The following is a 26,518-nucleotide window of genomic DNA, read 5'->3' as shown; positions in this document are numbered from 1 at the left end:
TGTATGAGAGAACTGATTATTCGTGTTGTGAAAATTTGGCTCGTCGATAAAGGGTTTCTTGTCGAAGGTCTTTCAGAAACAGTTTATCTATCTTCAGTCTTCACAAGGTAGGGGTAAGGTTGCGTACTTGTCGTCATCACCCTCCCCAGATCTCATTTGTGAGATTAGTGGATATGTTGTTGTTGGTGTATGAGAGAACTAATTATTCGTGTCTTGAAAATTTGGCTCGTCGATAAAGGGTGTCCTACCGAGGGTTTTTCAGCAACAGTCTCTCACAGTCTCTCTATCTTTACAGGGCAGAGGTAAGGTTGCGTATATGTCACCACCCTTTTCAGATTCCACTTGTGAGCTTACACTGGATAGGTTGTTGTTGTATGAGAGAACTGATTATTCGTGTCTTGAAAAGTTGGCTCGTCGATAAAGGGTTTCCTGCTAAGGGTCTTTCGAAAATAGTCTATCTATCTTCACAAGGCAGGGATAAGGTTGCGTACTCATCGTCATCACCCTCCCCGGATTTCATTTGTAAGATTATACTGGATATGTTGTTGTTGTTATTGTATGAGAGAACTGATTACTCGTGTCTTGAAAATTTGGCTCATCAATAAAGGGTCTCCTGTCAGGGTTTTTTCAGAAACACTCAATCTATCTTCACAAATGAGGGGTGAGGTCGCGTATTTGTCACCACCTTCCCCAGATCCCATTTGTAAGATACATTGATATGATGTTGTTGTTGTAATTCGTATCTTGAAATTTTGGGTCGTCAATAAAGGGTTTCTTGTCGAGGGTCTTTTAGAAACAGTCTTATCTATCTTCACAAGGTAGGGGGTAAGGATTGTGTACCCGTCACCACCTTCCCTAGATCCCATTTGTGAGATTACACTAGATGTTGTTGTTGTTGTTGTATGAGAGATCTGATTATTCGTGTCTTGATAATTTGGCTCGTCGATAAAGGGTTTCCTACCGAGGGTCTTGCAGAATCAGTCTATGTATCTTCACAAGGCAGGGGGTAAGGTTGTGTACTCGTCACTACCCTTCCCAGATCTCATTTGTGAGATTAGACTGGATATGTTGTTGTTGTTATATAAGAGAAATGATTATTCGTTTCTTGAAAATTTGGCTCATTGATAAAGGGTTTCCTACCGAGGGTCTTTCGGAAATAGTCTATCTATCTTCACAAGGCAGGGATAAGGTTGAGTACTCGTCGTCACCACCCTTCCCAGATCCCATTCGTGCGATTACACCGGACGTATTGTTGTTGTTGTTGTATGAAAGAACAGATTATTTGTGTCTTGAAACTTTAGCTCGTCAATAAAGGGTTTCCTGCCGAGGGTTTTTCAGAAACAGTCTATCTATCTTCAGCAGGTAGAGGTAAGGTTGTGTACTCGTCACCACCCTTCCCAGATCCCATTTGTGTAAACGTGTTGTTGTTGTTGTTGTATGAGAGAACTGATTATTCGTGTCTTGAAAATTTGGCTCGGTGATAAAGGGTTTTCTGTCAAGGGTCTTTTGGAAACAATCTATCTATCTTCATAAGGCAGGGGGTTAACGTTGTGTACTCGTCACCACCCTTCTCAGATCCCATTTGTGAGATTACTATAGACGTGTTGTTGTTGTTGTTGTTGTATGAAAGAACTGATTATTCGTGTCTTGAAAATTTGGCTCGTCGATAAAGGGTTTTCTAACGGTGGTCTTTCAGAAATAAGTCTATCTTCACAAAGTAAGGGTAAGGTCGGGTACTCATTACCACCCTCTCCAAATCCTATTTGTGAGATTACGTTGGACGTGGTGTTGTTGTTGTATGAGAGAACTGATTATTCGTTTCTTGAAAATTTGGCTCGTCGATAAAGAGTTTACTACCGAGGGTCTTTCGAAAAAGACAATCTCTTTATCTCCTCGAGGTAGTGGTAAGATCTGCATACACTTTATCCTTCCAGACTTCACTTGTGATATTTCATTGGTATGTTACTATTGTCGGACTCTTCAAAAATGCACTATTTTTGAAGGATTTGATATGCACTTATCAATAATTTTGAAGAGTCCGAGCAATATATACCTGTCGCTTCAATTTGTTTGTCTTACTTTTTTTCTTTTAGTCCATTTTAAAAAAAGTTTTGATAACTATAAAGAGTACATTAAAAACCATAATGAAGATAAGAAAATGATAAGTGCATAATATTCATATTTAACCACTCATACATGGATATACTACTATTATTTGATTTTTCATTCGGTGTTCGCTATTCATATTAAAATTTCAACTAATCTAGATTCACATAGTGCAAGATCAATTTAAATATATAAATATTGTTTTACGAATTTAGAGAATCAATAGCCGAATTCATAATCAAAATTAAGTGTTTAATTCCTGGTACTCTAAACTACAATAATAATAACATACCCGGCGTAATTTCATAAGTAAAATCTGAGGAAGGTAGAGTATAAACAGATTTTATTACTATATTACACAAACCTTATCCCTATTTCATTATGATAAAAAACTATTTTGAGAAAAGGGTAAATAATATAAATCCCCACAATTTGAAGCTTAATTACAGAAAATTTTGACATTTTGCGTAGTTACTGAAAATCTTCATTTTGGGTCTATCGGGATACATAACTAACTCCCGATACATTCAACGAAGATACATTTTTCCTTTGTAAAGATACAAAATTAGCTTTCGATTCATTTTTTTCCGATTTTGGGTCTGTCGAGATACATAATTAACTCTCGATATATCTACCGAATATACATAATTAGTTAGAATTTTTATAATTACTTTATAAGGATAAAAATTCGTGTAAATATGATAAGTTCACGTGTATGTTTATGTTATTTTTTAATCCTCATATTTTTCAACTCTTTCGCGCAAATTGAAATGAAATGAATATCGAATATCAAATAGAAAAAGAAAGCTTTAATAGGGTATACAATAATAACTACTTATACTTGTTCATAAATTAATATAATTTAATATAAACACATGATGAGAATAAATTTTTACCGAATTAAAACACGCTTTAAAGCCATTTTAAAAAGAAAAAAAAAGTATGTAAAGAAAAAGAAAGTAACACAAAAAAGTATATGACCCCACACTTTTTATCTTTTGTTCCCCCTGCTACATCTACCTAATCTTCAACTATTTTTTTCTTTGTTACATTTTAATATTAGAAGTTTATTAATTTTAAGAAAAAATAATATAAATATATATTTTAATTTATTATATTTATATAAATCTTCATTTTTATAAAGTATTTAATAAAATTTCAATTAATTGTGTATCTTTATTGGATGTATCGTGGAGATAATTATGTATCTCGACAAACTCAAAATAAGAAAAAATGTATCGAAAGTTAATTATGTATTTTTACAAGGAAAAAATGTATTTTTGTTGGATGTATTATGTGTTTCGACAGATCAAAAATCGAAAAAAATATATCGATAGCTAATTATGTATTTTTACACAGGAAAAATGTATCTTCGTTGGATGTATCGGGAGCTAAGAATGTATCTCGATACATTCAAAATTGAGATTTTAGTAATTATGTAAAATATCGAGATTTTCTATAATTAAATTCGAAAATGTCTGAATTTATGTTATTTTTACTAATTTTAATTTGTATTCGGTAAATCTTTTGAAATAATGAAGCAATTTGTATTGTAAAATATTTTAATTTTCAAGACTTGAATTGATGATCTATATATCAGATATTGACTAATATGATTTTAACTTAAAATCACAAATTTAAAATAGTGAAATATTAGCTAAATCATTATATAACTTGAAAATATCTATCCCCTCTCATTTTCAATAAAGTCTTTTCATTTTTTCATGATAATTTGCTATTTAAAATTAATTGATTTGATTAATTTAGATTTATACTGTTTAGAGTTTATTAAAGATAGACTATATACTATATTTGTGATGGTGAAATGATTTAATTTAATTGAATTGCATGCATTGAATTTAGGTAAACATTTTCCACTAAAGTGGACAGCATAGTTATTACAAAAAAAATAAAGAGATAATACATCGAAACCCGTTCAAACTTCTCGCCAAAACTTATTCTAGACCTTAAACTAATCGAGCAATTATATACCCCCTTAACAACTTTCAAGTGAATTAATTTTCATCCAAACAACTGACGTGGCAAATTAAAAAAAAAAAATCAGCGAGTGAATGACCTAAAAAACGTGAAAAAAATATGGGATCCACCTTTTAAATTTTATAAATTCTCTTTATATATATATATAAACATCTTCAGCACTTCTTCATCTTCTTCAACCCCTCCCCCCAAACACATTGTTATGATCGAGAATTTCTAACTGAAGGAATTAATCTTCTTCACTTCTTCATCTTCTTCAACCCCCCCCCCCCACGCCCCCCCCCCCCCCCAACACATTGTTATGGTCGAGACTTTCTAACTGAAGGAGTTAGAATTGAAGGTTGAAATAATATTTTAATGGAGGAAAAATCTTAAATTGATATCTTTATGGTTGTTAATTCTTTGGTGGTGTTAGTGGAGAAAATGACCAAAAAAATGGAGGGGGAGGCATTTTCATGGCATGGGTAGGGTTGGAAGGGCAGAAATAATGATGTTAATGGGGGATTTGGGACCAAAAGTACCTTTGTTGAGAAGTGCGAGCCTGCAAGGAGAAGAAGAGTGATGAAGAGCTTAATAATGATTGTCATTGGGGAAAATATTTTTTTGGTGATGATGTAGAACTAAAATGTTGCCTCTTCCGTATATGAAGAGTAATTTAAAGAGAAATGTACTTGTATTTGTGAAAATACAAGGGGTGGTGTAGTAATTTGTGAAATGGAAGGTGGTCCTCATCTTCGGCGACAATGGTGATGGTAGAAGAAAGTGTTGTGAATTGAGATGTTTTGAGAATTTGGGGATGTTGAAGTATTTGGTGAAATGGAGATTAGACCATCCTCCTCAGTGGCGGCGACGATGTTGATGGTAGTGGTGATCGGAGAAGATGAAGAAGATGGGCTACGGGTGGGGAGGGTGAACTGGCATGGGGTGGGGGTTATTTTCCTTTTTTTTTTTTTACTAAATTATTAAATAATATTTTAAAAAAAATTATGATGTGGTGATGACATGGCATTGATATGGCGCTGATGTGGGCGCGAGTGCAACGCACTCTCTCTTGTGAGACTGGTAGTATAATTATATGATGAAAATTAATTCACTTGAAAGTTGTTAAGGGGGGTAAATAATTGCTCGATTAGTTTAGGGTCTAAAGTAAGTTTTGGCGACAAATTTGAGGGTGTTTCGATGTATTATAATTTAAAAAATACACACCAATATAGGTTGTCGTGAGATGTTTGGTATACCTTTATTTTTAATTAGTGATTTCGGGTTTGAGTCAGAAGTATGAAAAAATTTGCGTCGGAAACACTTTTTTAGAATGTGTCTTGAAATGCGCTAATCTAAGTTAGTCATGTTTCAATGACACGCCTATCCGAGAAAATGGCCTTACATGCTAAGGGTCTTTCGGAAACAGTTATCTATCTTCACAAGGCAGGGATAAGGTTGCGTACTCATCGTCATCACCCTCCCCGAATTCCTTTTGTGAGATTATACTGGATATGTTGTTGTTATTGTATGAGAGAATTGATTATTCGTGTCTTGAAAATTTGGCTCGTCGATAAAGGGTTTCCTGTCGGGGGTCTTTCAGAAACAGTCAATCTATCTTCACAAGGCAAGGGTGAGGTCGCGTACTCGTCGCCACACTCCCTAGATCCCATTTGTGAGATACATTGGATATGATGTTGTTGTTGTAATTCGTATCTTGAAAATTTGGCTCATCAATAAAGAGTTTCCTGTCGAGAGTCTTTCAGAAACAATCTTATCTATCTTCACAAGGCAGGGAGTAAGGTCGCGTACTCGTCACCACCCTCCCTAGATCCCATTTGTGAGATTACACTAGATGTTGTTGTTGTTGTATGAGAGATCTAATTATTCGTGTCCTGAAAATTTGGCTAGTCGATAAAGGATTTCCTACCGAGGGTCTTTTGGACACAGTTTATGTATCTTCACAAGACAGGGGGTAAGGTTGTGTATTCGTCACTACCCTTCCCTGATCTCATTTGTGAGATTACATTGGATAAGTTGTTGTTGTATGAGAGAACTGATTATTCGTTTCTTGAAAATTTGGCTCATTAATAAAGGGTTTCCTACTGAGTGTCTTTCAGAAACAGTTTATCTATCTTCACAAGGCATGGATAAGGTTGCATACTCGTCGTCACCACCCTTTCCAAATCCTATTTGTGAGATTACACCGGACGTATTGTTGTTGTTGTTGTTGTTGTATGGGAGAACGGATTACGGTAGTTGTTGTTGTTGCCGCTTCAATTTGTTTGTCTTACTTTTCTTTTTTAGAGCGTTTCAAATTTTTTTTGATAACTATAAAGAGTACATTAAAACCCATAATGAAAATAAGAAAATGGTAAGTGCATAAAAATTCACATTTAACCACTCTTACATAGATCTACTACTATTATTTCTTTTCTCATTCGTTGTTCAGTATTCGTATTAGAATTTCAACTAATATAGATTCACATAGTGCAAGATCAATTTAATATATAAATATTATTTTACGAATTTATAGAATCAATATCCAAATTTACAATCAAAATTAAGTTTTTTTACTTCTCGTACTCTGAACTACAATAACAATAACATATTCAATGTAATTTCATACGTAAAATCTGAGAAAGGTAGAGTGTATGAACCGATCTAATTCCTATATAATACAAACCTTATCCCTATTTCATCAAGATAAACTATTTTGAGAAAAGGATAAACAATATAAATTCCGACAATTTGAAGCTTAATTACAGAATTTTTTTGACATTTTATATAATTATCGAAAATCCTCATTTTGGATCTATCGAGATACATAATTAGTTTCCGATACATTCAACAAAGATATATTTTTATCTTTGTAAAGATACATAATTAGCTCCCTATACATTTTTTTCGATTTTGGATCCGTCGAGATACATAATTAGCTCTTGATATATCCAACAAAGATACATAATTAATTAGAATTTTTATAATTACTATGTACCGGTGGAGATTTGTGTTAATATGATAAGGTGTATATTTATGTATTTTTCAATTCTCATATTTTTCAACTCTTTTGCATAAAATTAAATGAAACGAGTACCGAATACCAGACTGAAAAAGAAAGCTTCAATAGGGTATACAATGATAACTACTTAGATACTTGTTCATAAATTAATATAATTTAATATAAAGCGAATAAATTTTTACCGAATTAAAATAAACTTTAGAGCCATTTTCAAAAGAAAAAAAAAATATGTAAAGAAGAAGAAAGTAACACAAAAAGTACTCTTTAACCCTACACTTTCAATTCTTTGCCCCCCTACCTAATCTTGAACTATCTTTTTCTTTGCTTTATTTTAATATTCGATGTTTATTGACTCGATTAATTTTTCTTAAAAAAATATAAATATATTTTAATTTATTATATTTACATAGATCTTCTTTCTTATAAAGTAATTATAAAAATTTTAATTAATTATGTATCTTTATTAGATGTATCATGGAGCTAATTATGTATCTCGACAAACTCAAAATTAGAAAAAAGGTATCGAAAGCTAATTATGTATTTTTACAGGAAAAAATATATTTTTGTTGGATATATTATGTATTTCGACAGATCAAAAATAAAAAAAAATATCAGTAGCTAATTATGTATCTTTACACAGAAAAATGTATCTTTATTGGATGTATTATGTGTTTCGACAGATCAAAAATCAGAAAAAATGTATCGAGAGCTAATTATGCATCTTTACACAGGAAAAAATATATCTTCGTTGGATGTATCGGGAGCTAATTATGTATCTCGACACATTCAAAATTGAGATTTTAATAATTATGTAAAATATCGAGATTTTCTATAATTAAATTCAAAACTGTCGGAGTTTGTGTTATTTTTACTAATTTTAATCTGTATTCAGTAAATTTTTTGAAATAATGAAGCAATTCTTATCGTAAAATACTTTAATTTTCAAGACTTGAATTGATGACATATATATGAGATATTTAGTAATATGATTTTAACTTAAAATCATAAATTTAAAATAGTGAAATTTTAGCTAGATCATTATATAACTTGAAAATATCTATGCCCTCTCATTTTCAATAAAGTTTTTTCATTTTTTCATGATAATTTGCTATTTAAAATTAATTGATTTGATTAAGTAGATTTATACTGTTTAGAGTTTATTAAAGATAGACTATGTACTATATTTGTGATGGTGAAATGATTTAATTTAATTGAATTGCATACATTGAATTTAGGTAAACATTTTCCACTAAAGTGCCAAGCATAGTTATTACAAAAAAAAAAAAAATTAAAAAAATATACACCAATATAGGTTGTCGTGAGATGTTTGGTATACCTTCATCTTTAATTAGTGGCTTCGATTTTAAGTTAGAAGTATGAAAAAATTTACGTGGGCAACACTTTTTTAGAAATGCGTCTTGAAATGCGCGAATTTAAGTTAGTCGTGTTTCAATAACACGCCTATCTGAGAAAAGGGCCTCACATGCCCGAGTTTGGATTAATTGAGCTTCAATAACAACGCCTACTTTAGAAATAGGATTTACAATGCGTGAGTTTGAGTAAGTCGAGCTCCAATGACAATATCTAAGTAAAAATGAACCTTACAATACGCGAATTTGAATTAATTAAGCTCCAAAAAGAGCCCTACAATACACGAGTTCAGATTAATTGAGCTTCAATGAATCTCCTACTCTAGAACTACTCCTTCCGTTCGAATTTATTTATCATTAAACAATGATTGGTATAGTGACTTTACCATATTACCCCTATTAATTGGTATTTAGTAGTAATATGTATTAAAAATTGATTTTGAGAATAAGTAATTAATACTAAGGATAAATAGAAAAAAATAATTTGACTTTTCTTGATTTGTCAAAAATAACAAATAAAAATAAAAATTAAATTAAGAAAAATAGTGACAAGTAAATTCGAATGGAGGGAGTAGAACCTATAATACGTGAATTTGAATTAATCGAACTCCAATGACATCCCTACCTCTGAAAAGGGGCCTACATGCGCGAGTTTGAATTATTTGAGTTTCAATAACAACTCCTACTCCATATTTCGAATCTTACAATGCGCAAATTCTAATTAGTCGAGCTCCGGTGACACCACGTACCCCCAAAAATGAATCCAACAATACAAAAATCTAAATTAATTAAACTCCAATAAACAACCTTTACCTCAAAATTAAACTCAGCATTGCACGAATTTAAATTAATTAAACTTCAATAAAATAAAGGCCAAACAACATAAATTTCAACAGTTTGAAACTTGATTACATAAATTTTTTATATTTTACATAATTACTGAAAAAATCAATTTTGAATCTGTCGAGATACATAATTAGCACCCGACACATTCAACGAAAATATATTTTTCTTGTAAAGATACATAATTAGCTCTCGATATTTTATTTTTGATTTTGGGCCTGTCGAGATACATAATATATCCAACAAAGATACATTTTTTCTTGTAAAAAATACATAATTAGTTTTTGATACATCCAACGAAGATACACTTTTTCCTTATAAAGATATATGATTAGCTTTCGATATTATTTTTTTATTTTGAGTCTCTTGAGATACATAATATATCTAACAAATATATTTTTTTTTCTCGTAAGAGATACATAATTAACTCTCAATACATTTTTCAATTTTGAGTCTATCAAAATACATAATTAGCTCTCGATACATCTAACAAAAATATATAATTAATTGATATTTTTATAATTACTTTTTAATAATCGAAATTTATTTACATATGATAAATTAAAGTGTATATTTATGTTATTTTTTAGTAAAATAAATACGCAAATTTGAATTAGTCGGAAAGAAATATACAATATATATATTCTCTTTCTCCATTATCCCTCTCATGAGAATCATGTCATGTCTCGTGACTCCAAAACCCTCCAAACAAAAAACTATTTCAACCAAAATAATTTCCATAAATAAATTCACCCAACTCTTAATTTTTTGAACCGGCGAAAAAAAAAAATGATTCGGTCACCTCAAGAACCGAACCGGAACGGCGGTTCAACGACTCAATCTCAGTTTCATTCAACTGTTTCCGTTCAAAAAAACCGGCGGTTCAATATATTGATACTCATTTTCCGGTTCACTGCTTTTTGCTTCTCTCTTGCTTCTGCTATTTTCATGTTTACTAACTCTCGGTTCGGGTCTGGTTCGGAGTTGCTTAAGTGGTACCACTTTGATGCATTCAGGTACTACTATTACTGCATTCCGATACTTTTTAGTTGTCATGTTTCATATTCGTATTCAAAAACTATATAAAAAGGGTTAATAAGTATGCTATTTTTCTTCTTTGTTTTGATTTAAACCACCCAGTGTCTGATACCCGCTTTTTAAGAGTCCGACTATATCTAGATTCGTCCCGCATCGGGCCCATTTGGGGGAGCTCCCAACAGAACGTTTGTGCATAACCAGTATTTTTCTTCTTTTTAATGTAATGTTTCGTGATTCGTATTTTAAAATTATATAAAAAATATTATACGTATGATATTTTTCTTTTTTTGATGTCATGTTTGGTGTTTGTATTTAAAAATTATGTAAAAAGTATTATAAATATGCTATTTTTTTTTTGATGTCATGTTTGGTGTTTCGTATTTAAAAATTATGTAAAAAATATTATAATATTATTATTTTTTTTTTAATGTCATGTTTAGTGTTTCGTATTAAAGGCTATATAGAAAGTATTATAAATATGTAAAATTTTTTTTAATGTGATTGGGAAGTACAATTAAAATGTTGGTTAAAATTTATGCTGTATGACCAAAAGAAAAAGGAAATTCCATTCTCCATGAGTTTCTCCATCTCGATTTTTTTGAGGTTTATATTTGAGCTATATCGATTTTTTAAGGTAAAAAAATATATTTAAATTATTTTTATTTTTTGAGGTTGATATTTGAGCTATATCAAATTTTTAAGGTAAAAATTGTATCTAAACTATGTCGATTTTTTGAGTATCATATTTGAACTATTAACGGTCAGAGTATTAGATAGGAAATGTGAATGATTGATAGTTGATGTATATTTTGATAAATAGTTTATATAATTCAATAGAAAACTCGTATACCTTATAGTTCAGCTAGGAAATTCGAAAAATCGATATACTTTATATTTATTTATTTAAAACTCGTATTATAAGTTCCCAATTGTTTGTTTTTTAATATGATTGAAAAATACGTCTTAAAATATTGACCAACATTTATATCGTTTGACTCTTTATAACTAACGAAAAGGAAATTCTATTTGAGGTTCATATTTGAAATATATTAATTTTTTTTTGAGGTAAAACATGCACAAAAATTATCTTAATTTTTTGAAATTCATACTTGAACTATCAAGTATGCGAGTCCTATTTGAATTATGATCAACTATTTATTAAAACATATCACGACTATTAGTTGTTTACGTTATTCTATCTTATTAAATATTGTAAGATCATGTAAGAAATGCGAACGAGCGATAGTTGATCTATATTTTGATAAACAGTTGGTGATAGTTCAGATAGAAAACTTATATACGTTATAGTCATTCTAGAGTTTCCGTTTAAAAAATCGATGGTTCAATATTTTAGAATTTTGGATGAAATTTCTTCCGAGTCCATGTTGTTTGGATTCGTCAAAAATGTTACATCACCGTATTAAATCCTCTTAAAATACACTATTTTAAAAATATTCAACATGCATTTATGATTTTTTGAAGAGTACAAATAATATAGCTTCGAGTTCTTCTTTTCCCTTCACTTTCGTGACGCTTCGATAAAAAGTGGGTCGATGAGGATGGATCAAGCAGGACTGACAATTTTTTTTCTTAGATGCACATCATATTTGAAATGAATTTTATCGCGGAATGAGAAAGAAAAATTTAAAGAATTTGGTAAAATTATATATCAACATAGCTCGATACCTTGAATAATTATTAAACGTAGCTAGAATTTCTAATTCGCTTTGTATCAGTGATATAATAATAAATACAAAACAAATTATTGTATTAGAGAGAATTGTTATATAGTTAATTTTAGAACTCTCAATTTCTTAATGTTACAATTCTTTTTGTAAGTATAGAATAAGATTTTTTTATTTTTATTTTTTGGGATAGATTTGTGGCAATTGCAGCTGGAATTGTAGCATTATATTCATTTTTCGAAATTGGAGCTTCAATTTGGGAAATTTCAAGAGGGGTCACTATTTTTCCTGAAGTTGTTCAAGTTTGGTTTGATTTCAGCCATGATCAGGTGACGCACTTTTCTTTTTAGTCTGTCTGGTAAAAAAAATATTATCTTTCTATGATTGAAAAATAATTTAATTTTTTTTTAATTCTTAATGAAATAATTTATAGTTGTACAAGTAGTGGCGAAGTATTCGGACAACAAATTTTAAAAAAATCTCCCTTTTCTTTCCTAAACTTTATTCCAAGTAAAACATAAGGTACCAACATAGTTTGTGGTTTAGTGAGGGGACTACTTCATTCTTAATTAGAAGTTTTGGGTGCGAGCCCTGGGTATAGAATAAATTCTGTTGGGAGCGCTACCTCTTTAATGGGCCTCGGAGTTCTAATGCGGACATCGGACACTGGGTGGAAAAGAAAAAAGAAAGTAAAATGTGTACTACATAAATTGGGATAGACAAAATAGTAATTTAGAATCAAACGGCGTAAAATACTAAAATCTGAAACTCATAAACTTGAAATCTTGATTGCACTTTTGATCAGTGTTTTGAGACACGAAATTAGCTTCGACGACAAATAACTATTTATATTTGATTAAAATTAATTTTTATGTATATATAGTAGACGTTGAATTTCAACTTCTTTTTATATGTCTACTTATTCATATTTTAAACTCTCTTAATGAAAATCTCCGACTGGACTACTACAAATCAAGATAAGCTACATACCTCACTACTCTTTATAATAATATCCTATAAAGAAAGAGCAGCTAAAGCTCTCGTGATGCACAGGGTCCAGGGAAGGGTCCCACCACAAGGGTGTATTGTACGCAGTCTTACCTTACATTACTGCCAGAGTCTGTTTCAAAGCTTGAACTCATGACCTCTTGATCACATGACTACACTATACAAAAGCAAAATATTTTGTGCAACATTTTGACCCTCTTTATTGCATCCTCTTATATATAAGCGTACAATATTTTGTGCAACATGTTTGACTTTTTAAAGTGTGAAATAGTAGAAAAATTTAATTTTGAAGAATATTATAAATTTCAATGTTCATAACATAATGTGAAAAACAGACATTATCGTTCTACTTGTTCTTGTTTAGGTTTTTGCATACATGTTACTGTCGGCAAATTCAGCGGGAACGGCGTTAGCTCGAACGTTAAGAGAGAGGGATACGTGTACGGCTAATAATGCATTCTGTATTCAATCAGATATATCCATCGCCTTAGGATTTGCAGGATTTATGTTTTTAGGTTTTTCTTCATTGCTTTCGGGTTTTCGGATGGTATGTTTCATACTTAATGGGTCACGTTTTCATATGTAATATGAAATTCATTCATCATAATGTTGTACTAAACTTTACCCATAATGTAAAAATCTTTGTAATATTCGGCTAAGCATATTGAATGTTAAGAGAGGGAGACGTGTACAGCTAATGATGCATTTTGTATTCAATCGGATTTGTCCATTGCCTTAGGATTCACAGGGTTTATGTTCTTAGGTGTTTCTTTATTGCTTTCGGATTTTCGAGTTGTATGTTTCATACTTATGGGTCACGTTTTCACGTGTTATATGAGTATTTATTAATCGTTTGTGTCGTACTAAACTTTATTGATAATGTAAAAATCTTTGTGACATCTGGCTAAGCATATTGGATGTTAAGAGAGAGGGACACGTGTACGGCTAATGATGCGTTCTGTATTCAATCAGATGTCTCCATTGCCTTAGGATTCATCGGGTTTATGTTTTTGGGCTTTTCTTTGTTGCTTTTGGGTTTTCGAATTGTGTGTTTCATATTTAACGCATCACGTTTTCATATGTAATATGAAATTCATTCATCATAGTGTTGTACTAAACTTTAATCATAATGTAAAAATCATTGTGCCTTAAATGTTTCAAAAGAGAAAGGGAATGAGTCTGTGTCGAGCGGTCGCCGAAGCTTGCTTGTTAGTATAAAACTAACGATGTACGACTGAATAGAGACAGAGACACGTGTACGGCTAATGATGCATTCTGTAATCAATCAGATATCTCCATTGCCTTAGGATTCATAGGGTTTATGTTCTTGGATTTTTCTTCTTTGCTTTCGTGTTTTCGAGTCATATGTTTCATACTCAACGGGTCACGTTTTCATATGTAATATGAAATTCATTCATCATAATGTCGTACTAAACTTTACTCATAATGTAAATATCTTTGTGCCTTGAACCCTAAACAGAGAGAGAGACACGTGTACGGCTAATGATGCATTTTGTATCCAATCAGATATCTCTGTCGCCTTAGGATTCACAGGGTTTATGTTCTTAGGTTTTTCTTCGTTGCTTTCGAATTTTCCGGTCATATGTTTCATGTTAACGGGTCACGTTTTCATATGTGATATGAGTATTCATTCATCATTGTGTTGTACTAAACTTTACTCATAATGTAAAAATCATTGTGCCTTAAACCCTGAACAGAGAGAGGGACACGTGTACGGCTAATGATGCATTTTGTATCCAATCAGATATCTCTGTCGCCTTAGGATTCACAGGGTTTATGTTCTTAGTTTTTTCTTCTTTGCTTTTAGGTTATCGGATTGCATGTTTCATACTTAACGGATCACCTTTTCATATGTAATATGAAATTCATTCATTATAGTGTTGTACTAAACTTTACTCATAATGTAAAAATCTTTGTGACATCTGACTGAGCATATTGGATGTTAAGAGAGAGGAACACGTGTACGGCTAATGATGCTTTCTGTATTCAATCAGATATCTCCATTGCCTTAGGATTCGTCGGGTTTATATATGTTCTTTGGCCGTTCTTCTTTGTTATCGGATTTTCGGGTTGTATGTTTCATACTTAAAAGGTCACGTTTTCATATATAATATGAAGGGTCCGGGCCACTTCAGACCCTTACATGCGTGCTCAATGTGTGTATTCACGTAGTAGTTCAGTTGAAAAATATATGTCACAGAAATATGGTAAAAAATAAATCTAGGGGTGTCATAGGAATCTCGCAAAAGTTGTTGCGTGTTATAGCAAATTTCACCAAAGTTTAGATATATTTCAAACTTTTTTCTCATTATTAATTGAAAGATTTGATTCAAGTCTTAATAACAAAATCTATCTTTGATAAAAAGTATTTTATTCTCAAAATAAAAATTTATTACGTAAATTTAAATTAATCGATGCGAAACAATTCTGATTTTTTATTCCCTCAATAAGACAATTATGTAGCTTCTTGGTTACGTTAGATTAGTAATGATATGCTATGATTCTTTGAATTTATTCTATTTTATCGAATATATATACATTGAACTTAGCTTAAACCTTTTTAAAAAAAATAAAAATTAGCTAAACTTTGAGTGATTTATTCTCAGTTGATTTGGTCCCATTTTGGCAAAAATATCTTGGCATATTTTGCACTTTTTTCTTTTTCTTATTCTTTAGTGAAAATTCGCTCCACTTTTGTCCTCTTAATTTATCACATAATACCAAAAAGTATAGAGGTAATATTAAATTTAACTAAATTAAGTATCTAGAATTATAAGTTTAAAATATTGAATTTTCACCTCTATTGTATTATGATATTATATAAATTCGTTCATTTTTACTTGTTCAAAAATCTAATCAAAACTTTTGTTATATATGTGTTGAGTACGAAAAAGAATCAAATTACAAGTATTATTCTACACAACCTTAGATCAAGTATCAAATGACTCATTTATAAAAGGCAACCTGATGTATCAAAATTCTTGCTATATATGTGCTGAGTATAGAGAAGAATCGAACCACTAATATTATTATACACAATCTTATTTTATATTTATTTAAAAAATTATTTAGACGACTTGAACCCTTTACTTCTGATCATATGATAGTTTCTTTTACAAGTCTTCTCATATTTCCTAGGATCCCAACATATCACATGCCCAAGCCCAAACTTATTATTGAAATAGGCCATGTTTTTCAGCCTTTTATCATATGGTAAATAATTTTTTATTATTTAGTAAATATTTTTAGCAAATAGTTCAAATTTTTAAATACTAAAAAATAATTAGTATTTGAGCCAAATTTCATTTTTGTAAATTTTTAATCGCAATATGTTTTTCAATAACAAAACACATGATAAAACTTCATCCAAATCTTCACTCAAAATGATTTGTCAAAAATATTTAAAAATTTATGATCAAACGTCAGTTTAATCGCAATTCTCGAGTTCAAATTCTGAGCACGAAAAGAATTTTGTTAGAAGCAAATTCAAATTTAATCGGGCTTTATATAGAGGATCCGGCCTGACAAGTGTCAATCCTATCCAATAGGGAAGCCCAAACGTGATTCACATATGGGACCCACAATCAGTATCTTCTAGATGAAACCAGATGACGAAAGGAGAGTGAAGATCACGCGCCCTTTACCCAAAATCAAAGTATAAATTCCCTTTCCGTCCTCCGCCGTATTCTTCCCTGAATGTCACACGCGCCACCTAACTCTTCCCGTCGAACAATCGCTGTTAATTCAACCGGATAATATATATATACACACACCCTGCTCGATTTTTTTCAGGTAATTTTATTGATATCGTATATATGTTTTATTGATAAAGGTGATGTTCGTGTCGGCTTTCGTGCACCTTGACTAATTTTACGGGGTGATTATCCCCTCCTAATTGCAACATGTACATTGTGTTTAACAAGGCTAGCATAGATGAGAAGAAATTATCTAGTGTTTTTGTTTTTGGTGGGAATTGAACCTGAGACCTCATGATGATTTGCTGCTCGACTAATTTCACGAGATGCTTGCCAGCTATCACTAGCAACAATAGGTAGGAGGTGACTTTGTCCGCAGAGACTAGGGCACATGGGATGTTTCTGTCCCTACTGGAATTTCATGGTTTTCAGCCGACTAATTCCACAAAATGCTTGCCAGCTCCTATCAATAACGATAGGTAGGAGGTGACTCTATTCACCGAGGCTAGGATACACGGGACATTTTTGTCCTTGTTGGAAATTGAACCTAAGACCTCATGGTTTGCAGTTCGACTAATTGCATGCGATACTTGTCAGCTCCTATCAACAATAATAGATAGGAGGTGACTTTGTCCACCTAGGCTAGGACACATGGGATGTTTTTGTTCCTACTGGGAATTGAACCTGAACCTAATGATTTGCAGTTCAACTAACTAATTCCACGAGATGCTTGCCAGCTCCTACCAAAAAAATAGGTCCACCGAGCCTAGGACACATGGGATGTTTTTGTACCTGCTGGAAATTGAATCTAAGACCTTATGAATTGCAGTTCGACTAACTAATTCCATGAGATGCTTGCCAGCTCCTACCAGCAACAATAGGTCCACCGAGCCTAGGACACTTGGGATGTTTTTGTCTTTGCTGGAAATTAAATCTGAGACCTCATGATTTGCGACCCAATTTATTGAGCACTAGGACACTCCCTTGGGTGATTGTTGTGTATATACATATATTGATTGAGTGCTTCACTTTTGGTGTTTTGTTTCTCTTGTTGTATTTGTTTATTGGAGTTGTGATGCATATGGAGGACTCATAACAATATATATATATGTATGTATGTATAAATATTTTGTTTTGATAACCATGGTGTCCGCTAGCGTGCAACTCGACTAATTGTGTGAGATGCCTGTCATCTCCTACAAGCAACTAGTAGGAGGTAACTTTGTCCACCGAGGCTAGGATAGATTGGAAGAAATCACCTAGTTTTGTTTGTTTCCAATGGAATCTGAATTTGAGACCTTATGGTTCTCAATCCACTTTATTTACAACTAGGCTATGCCCTTAGGTGATAGTTGATTGATATATATTAATTGAGTGCTTCATTTTTGGTGTTTGTTTCTCTTGTTTGCATTTGCTTACATTTGTTTTGGATTATTATGGTTTCAACTTTTGGTGTTTAAGCTTGTTAATTTTTGAATCAATGTAATTGAATTTGGCTTTGAATCACGGTGGCTAGACTATATAGGATGAAATAAGCTACCATTATAGTATTGATTGACAACAACAACGACAACAACATACCTAGTGTAGTCCCACAAAATGGGGTCTAGTGATGAGTGTACGCAGACCTTACCTCTACCTCATATGTGAGGTATGGAGGTTGTTTCTGATAGACCCTTAGCTTCAAACAAAAGCAGTCTAGAAAAGGACCTAATGGTAGTACAAGAGACAATAGATAGTAACAAAAACAACAAATAGTAGTAAAACAAACTACAACAAAATTATACTATAATCAAACTACATGAAGCAACAAATATCAATAGAAATCGAAAAACAAAAAGCTACAAGTGCCGTATTATGATCACTAGGAAGGGCAACAAGCAATGCACTTCTCAAGTCCTACCTACTAGTATGGACGCACTCCTACCGTCTACCCTAATTTGTGTCCTCCACACTTTCCTATCTAAAGTCATGTCCTCGATAAGCTGCAATTTCATCATATCTTGTCTAACACCTCTTCCCCAATACTTCTTCAATCTACCTCTACCTCTACCTCTCTTGAATCCACCGCAGTAGACATCCCTGCATTTACTCATCACATGCCCGAACCATCTCAACTTTACTTCCCGCATCTTGTCAGTCACACCCACTTGTCTTACATATTCTCATTTTTAATTGAGTGCTTCATTTCTGGTGTTCTGTCTCTCTTGGTTGCATTTGCTTACCCTGTTTTAGATTATATGGTTTCAACTTTTGGCATTTAAGCTGCTTATTTTGTGAATCATTGTAGAGAAACTGGCTTTCAATCATGGTGGTTAGAGAACATGGGATGAAATTGTGATAAGATTTACCTTAGAATTTGTGACCTTGAAGCTACCATTTAAGTGTATTTGATTGATTGAATTGAGGTACTAATAGAGTGCTCCATTTCTTGGTGTTTGTATCTCTTGTTTATGTTTGCTTACTTTGTTTTAGACGATTATAGTTTCACTTTTTGATGTTTAAGCAGCTTAATTCATGAATCCATGTTGAGCAAATTAGATTTCAATCATGGTGGTTAGAGAATATAGAAAGAAATTTGATACTAGATAGGTGTCCTTTAGAACCTGAGGTTGTTTCCTGTATTAGCTAGCAGTGTGTTATCCCATTTTGTTGTGTGCTTTTATGTTTTTTGTTTATTATACTGTTATCTGTCCTGAGCCGAGGGTCTATCGGATATAGCCTCTCTACTTCATCTAAGGTAGTGGTATGGACTGCGTACACATTACCCTCCCCAAACCCCACTATATGGGAATACACTGGGTATGTTGTTGTTGTTGTTGTATTGATATTCAATTGAATGCTTTATTTTTGGTGTTCATCTCTCTTGTTCTCGTTTACTTACTCTATTTAAGATGATATGATTTCATTTTTAGGCGTTTAAGCTACTTAATTCGTGAATCCACATTGAGCAAATTAGCTTCCAATAAAAATTGTTTGAGAATATAGCAAGAAGTTCGTCACTAGATAGATTTCCTTTAGAAACTGTGAGTTTGCTGATATCGTTAAAGCCACCATTGGTAATCCTGATTCTTGAGCTGAATTTTGTTTTATACTGACCTTTTTTTCATTGGTTTGTCTTATTAACAAGTCTAAACACTGGTGGATATTCCTCCAGCCAGGTTTATATCAATTGATCACATTATGATTCAAAATAGGTTAGCATCTGTTATATGATCTGTATAGGTCCATTTTAATGCAATACTAAAAATTCTTCTAGAGATAAATTAGGGATTTTCTAAAACAAGGTACTGTCTAAAAATAAACTGACTTCTGAAAAACATCACAACCAATTTGAAGGTAATGACTAGGCCTTAATCTCAACTGGTTGGTGTCACTTATAGATACTTTGCTTCCATTGTCTTTTGTTATAGTAAAGACTGCATTTGATTTAGGGAGGGCGGCGTCTAAGGAAATTTTCTTTCATGTAATTTTAGATCTTCTTCATTCCTTTCTCCACTTGTGGGATTTTACTAGGTATGTTGTTGTTCATCCCTTTTTATCATTATCGATAATGATAATATCACTCTAGATATCCAAAGCCTTTATGCTCTTGGACTAGGGTGCTTATATCTATTTGAATTACCTGATTGCCTTATGGTTCCGCGTGAAAGTAACCATTCAAGAATTAAGCCATTCATTTGAGGAATACTGGTGTGTGTTCTGACTTTCTTTAATTTCTTTTTCTTTTGTCGATTCTAGTTGTAACCGAGATTTATGAGGTCATCAATATGGGTGACTTGCCATGTCCACCATATCCTAACCGAAGATTGGAGGCGCGGATAATTAGCAAGGAAAAGCTACCAAAGATTTGTTTAGTTGCTTCTGCTACAAAGCACTTCTCAGCCAAGACTTTGGCATGTATAACTAAAGTGAAACAGAGTGTACAGACTAGTGGAGCTGCTGGTGATATTGTCATATTTTTGGCTACCACTGCTGTTCTAGAGGTTGTAAGAAGGCTGAGCAAAGCTAGATGTCCTTTTATTTGGCAAGGTTTGCAGGCGCTGCAAGTTTTATGTTATCCACCATTTAAATGGATCCAAAATTGGGCTCCTTTGAAGCCACTGGTCAGACAATTGCAGGTGGGTTTCTGGTCATCTTTTTCTGCACATAATTGATGCAATCCTGAGAATACTTGCATTCACATTTTGAATTTGTTGTATTCTACTTGTGAATTTTTGACTACTACTGCTGTGCAAATGTAAGAAACTTCTGAGTTCCTCTCCCCCAAGAAAATAGTTCTGTTTGTGAATTGAGTCTGACAAGTGCAGGACATGCATACAGGCAATGCCTAATGGTTCCTCGTATTTGGATGTTACCAATTCATCTGCAATCTGCTGTATGATTGGCACATTTAGTGATCTGGAAGTGTTCGTCTGTGTCTTATGTTTTTCTGGTGCATGGCTGCTTGACAACATTAATGAAAAGAACCAATGTCTTTCGTTTTTCAATAAATTATGTGAGGACTGTTGCATTTCTTTTGCTTATCTATCTTTTCTTTTCTACTTCTCTTTCGGAAGATTACCAGGCAAACAACCCATGTGTGTAAATTTCATATATTACACCATGATTTGAAACGGTTTGCATGAATCAAGAGTGCTGCATTAGGTTTTGGCCTCATTATTAGCATGTTCATAACCACCTTGGGCACAATAAAGCAAAAGACATTTGTGATTCAGATGCTAATTCTTGAGGGTAATATTGAACCTTTCCCATATGGCTGTAAATCCTTTTACTTGAGTCACTGATCTAGGTTCCCAAATATTTTTCTCTTTATTTGCCTCTTATTTGTACTTACTGTTTTTGGATTTTGGAGAGCACATCTTGTTTGATTTAGTGCATAGAAGGATTATCTCTTCAAGCACTTGGCCTTTCTTAAAGTTGTAAGTTGTCATTGCTCATCTAAGTCACCTTAAATGTTGGACTCTAGATGTGATCTTGAAGGCTTTAATACATGGAATGTTTATGATCATAGCAGATGAACTTCTTTATGTTTGGAGAATTGGTATGTGTTTATTGCTGCACCACTTCATAGAAGACAGATAGTTGACAGCCAAGATTATTTTAGTTGACAGTTTGTTATTAGATCTAGCATGCTTAACTTAATTTCCTAAACTGTTGTTTAATCTGCTTTACTTAGTATTTTACTCTGTAGTTTACTCTTGTCGTTTTTTTACTTTTCAAATTGAATGGTGTTTCTTATGTAATGACTATGATTATTTTTGTAGAAATTGTCTAGGCCAATGCTATTGCTGTCAGTTGCAACAGTCTTCTCCGATCAGTCATCATCTACAGGAGAAACGACCCCAAATGACTATCATGATTCTCAACCATATCCACAAGCCAGGTAGGTGTACCATTCGAAGTAGATTTTCTTTGGAAGTTTCTCGCTTCTTGGACTATAGCAGTTGCCTAATGGATAAAGGGACATAGAGTTATAGAAGAGTTCATAAATTTCATGTCAAATTCAGATGCTTGTCTTTTGGCTTCTCCTTCCATTGTTTGGTGTATGCAATGATTATGATTGCAGCTAAAGGAATCTCAGGACTTGCTAATTTTCTGGCTGAATAGTAGTAATAAGATGTTTCATAAAATTGCAGTAATCAGTGGTAGGGACCCCAGCGTGGGTTTGACCCAGCATGAACCTGCCGAACTGCCCCCAGCTTGGGCAGATGTTCCACCTTAAATGACATCCCTGGTTGGTTTAGCTTAGAAATGGACATAGGTGTGTCACGTGACAAAGCAACTCTAATACTAAAAGATATGATTCCTAGCAATTATACTTGTGAGATCATGTTCTTTTTGTCTTTTGTGATCTTGTTTTTCTTCATGAAATTGATTTTCATTATTTCTCTTTTGAAAATTTTGTTCTCTCGTCTCTTGTTAAGGTTATTACTTTTAAGGTATTCAACATGGTTTTCCTTGCAGATCTCATGATGAAGCGCAGGATGATGGTTATCCTGAAAGATGGTTGCTAGAACTCCATAAGGAACTTAGGGAGGAGGGTATTAGTGTACCTGAGAGGTGACCCCCTTCACTTTTGGCAGTCTTAATGCTAGACGGGTAGTACTGGGGAAATAATAATGTTGCTTTGATGTGCCATATTTTCATTTTAGTAGGTTTCATTTAGTTATGCTTGCCCAGAAAAAGATCACAAGAAAAAGAGAGCCTTAAAAATAATATAGCTTGCTAAGTCGGACTTTTATTTAGCTACAAAATTAGTTGCTCTCTGATGCAGGACACAAGTACTGCTGTTCTTTATCAATTTCTAATACTATTGACTAATTTATCACTGATTCTAACATATTAAATTGGAATTTTATGTTCCCTGTCCAACCTGCTAACAGGTTGAATGATGATGAGCTCCGTCAATTTTATGCTGCTACAAATGGTGATTTTGCAAGGTTGCTTTCATCAGTTAAGAAAACCATTAAATGGCGGCAGAGTTACACATTTCTTTCACCAGAAGAGCTTGAGGCTTGGTCTCCTTTCATTTTTTGGCACAGTCGTGATGCCAATCAACGGCCTTGCCTCATCATTCGCCTTGGACCTGCTTGCTCCAACCTGAGAACGACTGGCAGATCTCTCTTGATAAAAGCAGTTGGTATGCATATCTTTCTTGAGTAGTTTATATATCAGTGCAACTGGAATACATGTAAGACTCTATCGCTGTTGAATCAAAGATATCATTTTAAGTTTTAATCCGAGTCATGTATGCTATAAGAGATGGAGGCAGTTTCTTCAGGTTAGAATAGTACGCAAGTGCGTGTCATAACTCAGGTTTCATGCAAAGATGTTGTCTCTAGTCAGAGATCGTGGAAGAAACTTATGTGCTAACATATGGTGCATTGTTTTGTAAGTAAGCCAATAACCCATGAGTTAGAGCTGTCAGAGAAAATTTTACCTGTGCTCTTAGATAACTAATTTATAATCGTTACAGAAAATTTGGAACTATTTTCTGCTAATTAATTCGGGTTGTCCTGGACTAGACCTCTTTGTTCTACTCCAATTTCTAAGAAACCTGAATATGCTTAGCGAGCTTGGGAATTAGGATCTGGGATAACCAGACCTGAGTTTTAATTCCGCTGCTAGTTTCATGGCATCAAGTAAAAGCTGCTTCAGTGGGAATTTCATCGCAGGATTTTCTGTTATGCAGCTCTATTACTGCTCTTTAAATTATTTTTCATATTTGCATGGGATGAAATCACTGATTTCTGGTTTGCTTTTTGAAATTCATCTTCTAAAGTTTATTGTCAGCATTTTGGTCTCAGTTTTTCATATAGGCTTCTCTAGTTTGCATCCTGATTTCGGATAGAATGCTTATTGATGTTCTGATTCCACAGTTTCTCAGATTGAGCACGGTATTCTGAGCTTGGTCAACGCGGAAAATCCTCAAGTAACTGTCTTGATGGACTGTGAAGGACTCTCTCCACTTGGTTTTCCCATACACATGATGAGATCCTGTGCCATGCTCTTGCAGGATCATTATCCTAATCGTCTTAGCTCTTTGATTATAGTACGGCTCCCTCAAGTTGCCCAAATAATAATGCAAACGTTCTTCCAGGTAACTCCATAATTGATGTATTTAAAGATCTCACCTTTACCCCAAGAAAAAGGAAAAAGAAACCTGCAACTCCTGATCACTTCCTTTGCAGGTCGTTAAAAGTGTCCTATTTAATTGTAATTGAGATGAATTTTTAATAAAAGGCTGTGGGCCGATGTGGCTGGTATTTGTGGTGGCAGGATGATTAACGCGTCACTATATAGCTTCTAAGTAAGTGATGTCTGTGACCTGAAATTATTGTGGTTGGCACAGGATAATGCGCGTCAACCAAAAAGGCGTTTGAATTAAGAAAAGTCTGTTACTGGAGTTTGAGGTTTTGGTTTAGAGGACGAGTCAGCGACCTTAATCCACAAGTTGCTTGATTTTGACTGCTGATGCTTAAATAATTGTGAATTGGTTTCGATTACTAGGTTTTCCTCTATTTGTGGGATCAAAAAGAAAATCTTACGTTGTCATCACTTCAATAAGATTCACCAACCATCCATAGCTCGGAGAGGCCCAAAAGGACGCTACCTCCTACAGTAAACACATAATAATTCCTTTCGACTATACAATTCTCTCGTACAATCCAACATGAAGGGGACGTTATCTCATCTTCATCGCTAATGGTCGTTTAAGACTTAGGGTTGTTTGTGTTTCGCCCAAGATTATTATCTTGTGGTTTGGATTTTGATTGGTTATGTTGGATATGCACCTAAGTCGTCAGAACTGCATAATTTTATCGATTTGTATGTATTGCTTTATTGCTATTAGCATCAAACTAACATTGTGCTTACAGGTCCTTAAACCAGCCACACGCCAGAAGGTGAGAATCATCGGGAGAAACCATCTAGAGTTTCTATCTAATCACCTCGATTCAATCCCTCCGTTTCTTGGTGGAAACTGCTCATGCTCAAAATGCTCAGAACTGAGCAATGCAGAAGGTAAATCTAATGAAGCGACGAAGACACATCCAACACCTGATCATGTAAACAGATCCGACAAGGTCACTCAGACAGGACCAACACCACCTGATCAGTTGAATGAATCCAATGAGGCCACTCTGACAGAACCAGCCCCCGATCAAGTGAAAGATAGCCCCGAGCTTAATCACAACAATGTCTTCAACGCGAATAGCTGCAAGGAAGACCTGATAAAGACCATCATCATCGGTATACTGATGATATGGGTATTCGTTGCTGTGATTTTCGTAATGGATTATCCAGAAAGATGGCCTCTTTTGCGTTCGACTTAGGTAATAAAGTCTGTGCTTCCTACACAGAATAACAAATCTGCACTCTCTCAAGCAATAGATTTTTCATTAGCCTTATCATAGATGATTTACATAATTACTTGTCAATGTACAGCATTTCGAAAGAACCAGCACCTGCGCGAAAAGATTTTCATACTAGAATTTACAGCAAGTAGTTTGTCAATAAAGCAGCGAGGATTCATATAGTCGACCTAACTTGTTTGAGGCTGAGGCGTAATGTTTGGTACTTCTAATGATGTGTTCTCTAACATTTGCCAAAAGTATTCTTTAGGAAGAACAAATTTCAGATATGGTTTACATCTATCTGTTTATTTTAATTTGGTTATAACAAGTTATTTATTCCATTTTATACGTTCTAAATTATCACTATGTAGAATTACCGATTCATATAGTCGACTTTAACTTGCTTGATTTGACACGTTCTTGTTGTGTACCAGTATGATGAGCAGGAAGAACTACGAAAATTACTACATTGGTCATCTAGCAACCCGAAATTATGACCAAGTTTGCTACCGCACATTTCGACTTTATGAGGGTTTTATTACCCTCTTGAATTCAATTTTTGTGTATATTTATCACCCTTTTGTGTTGACGTGATACCTTTTGTCAACCACTTTAGTTGACATGACACTTTTGATGTGGGTCTCATTTTATGTGATAAAGGTGCCACGTCAGTGCAAAAGGGTGGTTAAAATACGCTAAAATTGAGTTAAGGGATAATAGGATTCCTGTGAAGTTAGAGTGTGTCGTAGCAACTTTGACCATAGTTCGAGGGGGTACTGAATGCTTATCTCATGATAATAAAGAAAACTCTTTGTAAATCACATCGTGTCAGTGGGACCTTCAAGCAGTCAAAATTCGTCACATTCAAATGACATCATGTTCCTGATAGAAACTT

General features: G+C 33.5%; 2 protein-coding genes across 2 annotated transcripts; both read left to right on the top strand.

Moving 5' to 3' along the window:
- Positions 1-9,987: 9,987 nt before the first annotated feature.
- LOC107870244 (CASP-like protein 4C2) lies at positions 9,988-13,747 on the top strand. The gene is made up of 3 exons (XM_016716705.2): positions 9,988-10,334; positions 12,235-12,370; positions 13,414-13,747. Exons 1-3 carry the CDS (start codon positions 10,108-10,110, stop codon positions 13,633-13,635), a joined length of 585 nt encoding a protein of 194 aa, XP_016572191.1. The 5' UTR covers positions 9,988-10,107; the 3' UTR covers positions 13,636-13,747.
- A 6,147-nt stretch (positions 13,748-19,894) lies between these two features.
- Positions 19,895-25,964, top strand: LOC107870245 (phosphatidylinositol/phosphatidylcholine transfer protein SFH12). Its single transcript, XM_016716706.2, has 8 exons — positions 19,895-19,926; positions 20,242-20,281; positions 20,507-20,886; positions 22,033-22,151; positions 22,733-22,828; positions 23,152-23,408; positions 24,148-24,368; positions 25,147-25,964. The coding sequence occupies exons 3-8, from the start codon at positions 20,536-20,538 to the stop codon at positions 25,600-25,602; spliced, it is 1,500 nt and encodes a 499-aa protein (XP_016572192.1). The 5' UTR covers positions 19,895-19,926; positions 20,242-20,281; positions 20,507-20,535; the 3' UTR covers positions 25,603-25,964.
- Positions 25,965-26,518: the final 554 nt, after the last annotated feature.

Source organism: Capsicum annuum, chromosome 5, assembly GCF_002878395.1.
Source record: "Capsicum annuum cultivar UCD-10X-F1 chromosome 5, UCD10Xv1.1, whole genome shotgun sequence".
Classification (NCBI taxonomy): domain Eukaryota; kingdom Viridiplantae; phylum Streptophyta; class Magnoliopsida; order Solanales; family Solanaceae; genus Capsicum; species Capsicum annuum.
This window is presented reverse-complemented; position numbering and strand designations above follow the sequence as displayed.

What these genes read in the sequence shown, in the direction of transcription:
- LOC107870244 (XM_016716705.2), top strand. Translation starts at nt 10,108, where the DNA reads ATGATTCGGTCACCTCAAGAACCGAACCGGAACGGCGGTTCAACGACT. An exon ending in TACCACTTTGATGCATTCAG is followed by an intron (nt 10,335 to 12,234) that starts GTACTACTATTA and finishes TTTTTGGGATAG; the next exon opens with ATTTGTGGCAATTGCAGCTG. An exon ending in TTGATTTCAGCCATGATCAG is followed by an intron (nt 12,371 to 13,413) that starts GTGACGCACTTT and finishes GTTCTTGTTTAG; the next exon opens with GTTTTTGCATACATGTTACT.
- LOC107870245 (XM_016716706.2), top strand. Translation starts at nt 20,536, where the DNA reads ATGGGTGACTTGCCATGTCCACCATATCCTAACCGAAGATTGGAGGCG. An exon ending in GGTATTAGTGTACCTGAGAG is followed by an intron (nt 22,829 to 23,151) that starts GTGACCCCCTTC and finishes ACCTGCTAACAG; the next exon opens with GTTGAATGATGATGAGCTCC. An exon ending in TAATGCAAACGTTCTTCCAG is followed by an intron (nt 24,369 to 25,146) that starts GTAACTCCATAA and finishes TTGTGCTTACAG; the next exon opens with GTCCTTAAACCAGCCACACG.